General features: G+C 36.3%; 1 protein-coding gene across 1 annotated transcript; it reads right to left on the bottom strand.

Moving 5' to 3' along the window:
- Positions 1–3120: 3120 nt before the first annotated feature.
- Positions 3121–5441, bottom strand: LOC131357469 (C-C motif chemokine 3-like). The gene is made up of 3 exons (XM_058396446.1): positions 5275–5441; positions 4703–4823; positions 3121–3573 (listed from the first exon to the last, which is right to left on the bottom strand). Exons 1-3 carry the CDS (start codon positions 5342–5344, stop codon positions 3465–3467), a joined length of 300 nt encoding a protein of 99 aa, XP_058252429.1. The 5' UTR covers positions 5345–5441; the 3' UTR covers positions 3121–3464.
- Between the last annotated feature and the right edge of the window lie 2021 nt (positions 5442–7462).

A 7462-nucleotide genomic window follows, 5' to 3' on the forward strand; every position in this document is an offset into this window, starting at 1 on the left:
TTGTATAAATGACATAAATCCTCCAAGCTTTTTTTGTTTTTAACATAATCCAACTATGTCAATTTTATCTTCGTTATTTAAATGTGTACAAACTTTATTGGAGTCATAGAAGTTTTTTGTCTTAAACTTTCATGTTTCTGAAGTGTTGAAATCCAGATTAAACCCGTTTATTTCACGTGATGAATCAGACAGATTAATAACTATAAGAAGTCAATAATAACTAGATTTTTTTTAAAGTCGCGACAAACTTTGATGTTGGCTTGTCGAAGCAAGTAGCCATAACATTCAATGCTTTTAGAAGGCGAGTAGACATACAGGTTGCCTATACATTTAGAGGCTAGTGGACAGAACGGGTGCCAATGCTTCTGGAGCTGATTGGAGAGATTGGGTGCCAATACTTTTGGAGGCGAGTGGATATATCACAAAAAAACAAATAACCCACTTTTCCTCTATGCTAACCAACTTTGGTGGCCAAGTTTGCATGTGCATGTCCTCGAAAGTTCTAGGAGGAGTAGCAATTGATAAATGTCTAATAATAATAATAATAATAATAATAATAATAATAATAATAATAATAAGATAATGAGGCAAAACAGAATGTTAGCTTTTTCAAGCCAACATAATTATAATAACATTGATAATAGTGGTTTATAATTGTGAGCAAATATTATGGCTTGACTATGGGATCCACAGTCAATCACTACACGTGAAGAAGAAAGCCAATTCTGCTTTATCCTCTTACAACTAGAGTATTTTTTGTTTATTTGTTTGTTTTTTTTTGTTTTAAATTATACACCATGGTTGACTCAGGATTCTAATAAATATACTATATGTACACACACACATGCACCATATTTGCATAAGACATTACTTTATAATTGTACTCTTGCAGCTGATATATAAATATAATGACCTGCTGGACAAATCGTCAAAGTTTTTGTTGTTATGCTGATGATATTGGTTTATTTTTCCACCCTTCCTGAGAATGATTCCTATAATCTTGTCAGAAATGGTGGCGTCACCAGAGGTTAGGCTGGAACCCAAGTCTCCAGCAGGAGAGTTCAAGACCCACTGTACACAACTCCGAACAAACAAACAAAAACAAAACACACAAAATAAACTCATCAAAAAAGCAATCTTGAATAAACTTAAATCATACAGAAATTAAACGGACATCACAAAACATTCGAAGTAAATTGACGTAGACCTGACAAAGACTAACCAAATCAAGGTGCTATGGCACTTTACTACGGCAATTATATTTATAGGGTAACTAATCAGGGAAAATGGGAAACAGGTGAGTGCAAAAAAAGGCGGGGGAAAACAACAACAGCTCAGGTGGGGCAAGGTACACATGAGGAAAACCTAAACAAAAGCACTTGACAAAGGCAAACATAATCAAAGGTATAAAAACAGTCTCACCAGCTCGTCCTCTGGAAGTCAGAGAGGGAAATGTCCGAGCTGTCTCTGACTTCTCACTTTTCAAATAGTACACATTTCCTAAATGTGGAACAAAGAATTGTTTTTAAATAAATAACAGAAACGAAACAGAAGAGTTGTTACTGTAACAGGCATCAACTTCCTAACACCAAGACTGTCTGAATTCTCTGTTGGCATTGATGGTGTGTCTGTGAGTTAAAAAATGGAATTTTCTCATGTCTGCATGTTTGGTTGTGTCCATGTTGATGACTGAGTGTCTTTATCATGTTCCATTCCACAGTGGTGGTTAATATGAAGCTCATATGAAAGTAGACACTCTGGATTTTAAGAATTTGCTTCAGAAGTATTTCTGTTTTTAGCCTCAAAAAGCCAACTTTCCACAGAAATGTTTGTATCTTCAAAGTAAATGTTAAACCCTTATTTAAATGTTAAATAAAATTAAACCCATTTTTGCATTCTGTGATGCTCCAAGTGCTTGTTCATCTAAAAAGCAGATCTGGGTGTACTGGGAAAAAGGGTTTCCATACAGTACAAGGTTAACGTCAAGTTAAGTCCAAATCAAAGCAAACCTGAAAACCATCATAGAATTCCGGTGTTGTTTTTCAGGGGCTGGGGCTCAGCTCCTTAGTTCCAGTGAAAGGAACTTTTAATGCTTCAGCTTCATACCAAGACATTTTGGACAATTTCATGCTTTGTGGGAACAGTTTGGGGATGACCACTTCCTGTTCCAAAATGAGTGCACACCAGTGCACAAAGCAAGGTCCATAAAGACATGGATGAGTGAGTTTGGTGTGGAGGAACTTGACTGGCCTGCACAGAGTCCTGACCTCAACCCCATAGAACACCTTTGGGATGAATTAGAACGGAGATTGCGAGCCAGACCTTCTCGTCCAACATCAGTGCCTGATCTCACAAAATATTCTTCTAGAGGAATGGTCAAAAACTCCCATAAACACACTCCTAAACCTTGTGGAAAGTCTTCCCAGAAGAGTTGAAGCTGTTATAGCTGCAAAGGGCGGGGCAACTCCATATTACATTCATGTATATGTAAAGGCAAATGTCCCAAAACTTTTGGCGATATAGTGTATGTAAAACCCTCAATTTTTCTTTCTATAGTAACAGCTTGTTAACATGTATTTTAACGGCAGACATTACATAATATAAAACTTCAGGAGTTAAAATTCTGTTTGTTTAACAGAATTGCGGGAATTGGTTTCTGTAAGATGTATTTCATGTGTAATATTTATGGAAGTCAAAAACCTTTCTGATGGGAAAGTCCTCAGAGGAGCTTCCAGTTTCTCTGTAACATGAGACTTAAGGTATTTTTTTTCTTTGTAACTTCAAGAGAGAGAAGAAGAGAGACTTGTGGGGAATTTTTTTTGTAGCTTTTCTTTCCTGCTGCTGGAAAAAATAAAATAAAATAAAATAAAATAAAATAAAATAAAATAAAATAAAATAAAACTCATTTTAAATTTAATATTATATTATATTATATATTTTTAATAAAACCGTGACTATTTGATATGAGGTCTTATTTATTTATTTATTTATTTATCTGGTAATGAAAAACAAAAACTTTCTTTTTTTGTTGCAGTTTTATTTGCTATATTTATTATTATATTTGGCATATACTAGATCATACACATTTCATGTAACAAATGACAACTTACGATACATTGAATGCTTGCATCTCTTCATATGTTTATTTCATTTTTTAAAATAATTTTAGTTCCTTCATATCACACACGTTAAACACAGTGCATTCAGAATGCTCCGAAAATAAAATACACAAATACAGTGACCAGTAGAATAAAATATCAGACAATTCAATTGTCGCAAATAGAAAAAAATAAACAAAAATTGATAACATTCATAAAGAGAACATTCAGTCTGCAGTAGGTAGCTTTAATATGGTGAATTGTTAGTGGCATTTCACAGATTTGTACGTTGTTAAAATTTGTTCAAATCCTCTCGAAACCCATCTTAGAATTAGATGATGATGATGAAGCTGAAGCTCAGCATGATTACATGGGTCCCTGGCTTCCTGGCTTGCTGTCCAGAAACTTGACGAGCTCCTTCACCCAGGCGTCAATGGGGTTGGCACACACATCCTTTCCCCTCTTGGTTTTGAACCTGTAACGAAAAAAAATAAAATAAAGTGAGTAATGACCAGTTAAAATAAAAAAAAGTAAAACATGCACACGTCTGACTTCAGTGTGAACAGCAGAGGGAGTCTGAGTTCTCTCTTAGCTTTTATTTTGGTACTTTTTACAATCCCCTACATCCTTTTTCGATTTAAATCTGCACATGACTGACCATCTCTTCACATGGTAAAAACAAAAACAATTAACCTGTGATTTTATTCCTCTTCCTTAATTCAACTTTCTGTTACTCTTTCGCTTTCTGTCTCTCTGTTTTTCTTTGTCTGTGTTTCTCCCTCTTTGTTTACACTGTCTCATTCTTTCTAGATCAGTCTGTCTGTCTGTCTGTCTCTCTCTCTCTGTATTTTTTTCTGTGTGTCTATCACCATATATCTATCTATCTATCTATCTATCTATCTATCTATCTATCTATCTATCTATCTATCTATCTATCTATCTATCTATCTATCTATCTATCTATCTGTCTGTCTGTCTGTCTCTCTCTGTATTTCTTTCCTGTGCGTCTATCACCATCTCTCTCTCTCTCTCTGGATTTCATTTTTGTGCATCTATCACCATCTGTCTGTCTGTCTCTCAGTCTCTCTCTTCTTTTCTGTGCGTCTATCACCATCTGTCTGTCTGTCTGTCTGTCTCTCTCTCTCTCTCTCTCTCTCTCTCTGTGTTTCTTTTCTGTGCACCTGTCACCATCTGTCTGTCTGTCTGTCTGTCTCTCGGTCTCTTTGTATTTCTTTTCTGTGCATCTATCACCATCTGTCTGTCTGTCTGTCTCTCTCTCTCTGTATTTATTTTCTGTGCATCTATCACCATCTGTCTGTCTGTCTGTCTGTCTGTCTCTCTCTCTCTCTGTATTTCTTTTCTGTGTGTCTATCACCATCTGTCTGTGTGTCTGTCTGTCTGTCTGTCTGTCTGTCTCTCTTTGTATTTCTTTTCTGTGCCTCTATCACCATCTGTCCATCTGTCTGTCTGCCTTTTGTCTTGCTCTCTCTTCCTGCCTGCTTTCTTTCTCTCTGTCTACCATTTTCCATGACTCCCTTGCTCTTTTTATCACACACACAATACTACTACTACATAATAACAATAACAGGTAATCAGACACTTACAGAATGGCCTGTTTGGAGCACTGCGGGCTGGTTAGGCTGTAGCTGGTCACCATGCTGGACTTCAGTGGCCGCTGGTGGAAGGAGTAGCAGCAGGCGCTTGTCTTGGCTTTGTAACGCATCCCTGTGAAATTATACACAATCAGGTGAGACAAAACTCTTCACACAATTCTACACAAAAATATTGATGATGCATCAAGCCTACATAACAAAAAGACTCTTAAATCTTAAATCTTGCTTAATAAATATCTAACATCATCAGCTATTCATCATTTTCTTACTTCCTTTTGGTATTTAATTTATATTTACATCCTTTCACGATGTGACCAGAATTTAATCTTAAACAGCTTCATAGGCTTTATAGGTTACAGCGCTACATCTGACTGTTACAAAGCTCTTGCACTGGAGACTCCTTCCTTAAATTTTCCATAAACGCTTTCTTAAAGAAAAACTCCATTTACGTGATGATAAAGCGAGCACGTTTAAATAAAACTTATCAGATAATTAATCAGACTATGCAAAATCCCGAAATGAACAGCAGGATCATTGACTCTTTCTCTTTTTTTTGTTCTCACCTTCAGTAAGCGTGACTGCACTCAGCAGAACCACCACGACAGACAGGAGGATCAAACGGCAGGCCGACATCTCGCTTTCTTACTCAAATTCTTCAACTGAAGACGACTGGACAGATTAATGAAGATGATCACCTGAGGAGATTTCACTGTCTCTTCTGATCCATTAGAGAGTCGGCTTGTGGTATTTATACACATCAGGCATCCATGGGGAAGCCCCAGTCTGGAGGAAGGAAGTAGCGTGGGGACGTTTTTTTATCTACGCATTGGAAAATGTCCAGAGGGAGTGTTTGGCCTTATGAACTGAGAAAAAGAAACCAATAATGTTTGCGTACAGATTCTCACTTCTCTCTTTTTTTAAAAAAAAAAAGCAAGCAGAGGCGGGGAGTATCAATAGGCACATGGATGCAAAACAACAAGGTTTTATATTATTTTGTGATCATTATTGTTTTGGTTTTAAATTAATACAAGTAATTAGGTATTATAGACAGAGAACAGGGCAGATCTACAGGGTGACAGGGGTAACAGGGGTGACAGGTATTATACATACATATTATACATACATATACGGTGAGATAACCAGCCTCTGGAAATGTTCACACCTCTTAATATCATTACTGATGTTACATCTGAGCCTCTGATCTCGTTGTAGGAGGTGAGAAATTATCGGGGTTTAATCAGAAGGAAAACAATAATACAAGTCATAATATCATGACTGTAAGGCATGTATACCCTAGTCATAAGTGTGTGTGTGTGTGTTATGTTGCTATCTATCTGAATTTGTACTTTTTCCATTATTCTTTTGTTTTATTTTTACCTAAAATATTATATTCTGATGTTTTTCAGTTTCCTGATGTTCTCTGATGTTTCTTGGGTTCTATCCCTCTCATGACCTATTTTTCAAACGACCTTCTAGGGTCTTATGTTTCTAGAGTCATATACTTCCTGGGGCCTATACTACATCTAAGGTCCTTATTTTCCAGGGACCTTCAAGGGTCCTATATTTCAAGGGTCCTATGAAGAAAAAGAAGAAGAAGAAGAAGAAGAAGCCTTTATTATTGCCACACATACACAGTGGAATTCATTTCTTCACATATTCCAGCTTTGTGGGTTGGGGTCAGAGCATAGGGGCAGCTATAATACATCCCCCCAGGAGTAGGGACAGTTAAGGGCCTTTCGCCTTTCTCAGGGGCCCAACACTGGCACCATGCCAGTGCTGGGCTTGAACCTTGACCTTCCAATGAACAACCCAACAACCACTGCCCCAAGGACCTTCCTGAGACCTTTATTTTTATGTTTCTATATATCCAAGGACATACCAGGGACCAATGTCTCTATGGAGAAATCAATGTCTCTATGTTTCTAGGGTCCTTATCTTTCTAAGGCTGTTTCCTGTGTATCCCTTTAATTTTTTGTTTTTTTTTTAGGAAACAGTCCTAGGTTTTTATGGCTTTATGTTTCATTCCCACATTGCTTGAATTTCATTTTTCATCTATTTATTAAAACATAATACTCATTCTGATATTTTATATTCAGTCACATTTATACTGTATTAGTATTTAAACATATTACATGATAAAGACAGAAAACAAATAAACTGTTCCAGGAAATAGATTTTTAATTTCTACTAAATTTCTGTTGAATTTTGGACATTAGAATTCCAGTATGTTGTTGGATGTATACGTTTCAACCATCTGCCTTCCAAGCCAGAGTGTTTAATTGTGAATAATTATAAAGTAAGGCATTAAAAGTGTGTAAATATATGCCTTAGACAAAAACGTGTATTAATCAAAGGTTTCTGGTGACCCAGTAACCATAATCATAACACAAGGTATGATTCCTTTCACCAGTTTCTCTCATACTTCATATCCTTGGTATTTTATCACAAGGATGATGATACAGCACAGTATGGACATTTTGTTTTTCTATTAATGCTAACCTGTGTACAGTTAAATGTTTTCTGAGGCATGCTAATTAAATCCAGCTAATTAGAACAGAAATCGTAAAGAATACACAACATTAATGTTTAGTATTTAATGTATATTAGAGTAAATATGAGTATATATGTGCTTGTTGAACATCCAGATATATTCCCATTTGCTGGTATAACCATGGCCACTCTTTGCACCAGATGTCGGAGCATGGCTGTGAGGAGTTGTGTTCATTTATTCACTGATTCACAATTGCATTA

This window comes from Hemibagrus wyckioides, linkage group LG08 (assembly GCF_019097595.1).
Source record: "Hemibagrus wyckioides isolate EC202008001 linkage group LG08, SWU_Hwy_1.0, whole genome shotgun sequence".
Lineage (NCBI taxonomy): Eukaryota > Metazoa > Chordata > Actinopteri > Siluriformes > Bagridae > Hemibagrus > Hemibagrus wyckioides.

Coding starts and splice junctions, on each gene's coding strand:
- LOC131357469 (XM_058396446.1), bottom strand. CDS start 5,344: ATGTCGGCCTGCCGTTTGATCCTCCTGTCTGTCGTGGTGGTTCTGCTG. Junction 4,824..5,274: donor TGCAGTCACGCTTACTGAAG/GTGAGAACAAAA, acceptor ATAATTTCACAG/GGATGCGTTACAAAGCCAAG. Junction 3,574..4,702: donor TGCTCCAAACAGGCCATTCT/GTAAGTGTCTGA, acceptor TTTTCGTTACAG/GTTCAAAACCAAGAGGGGAA.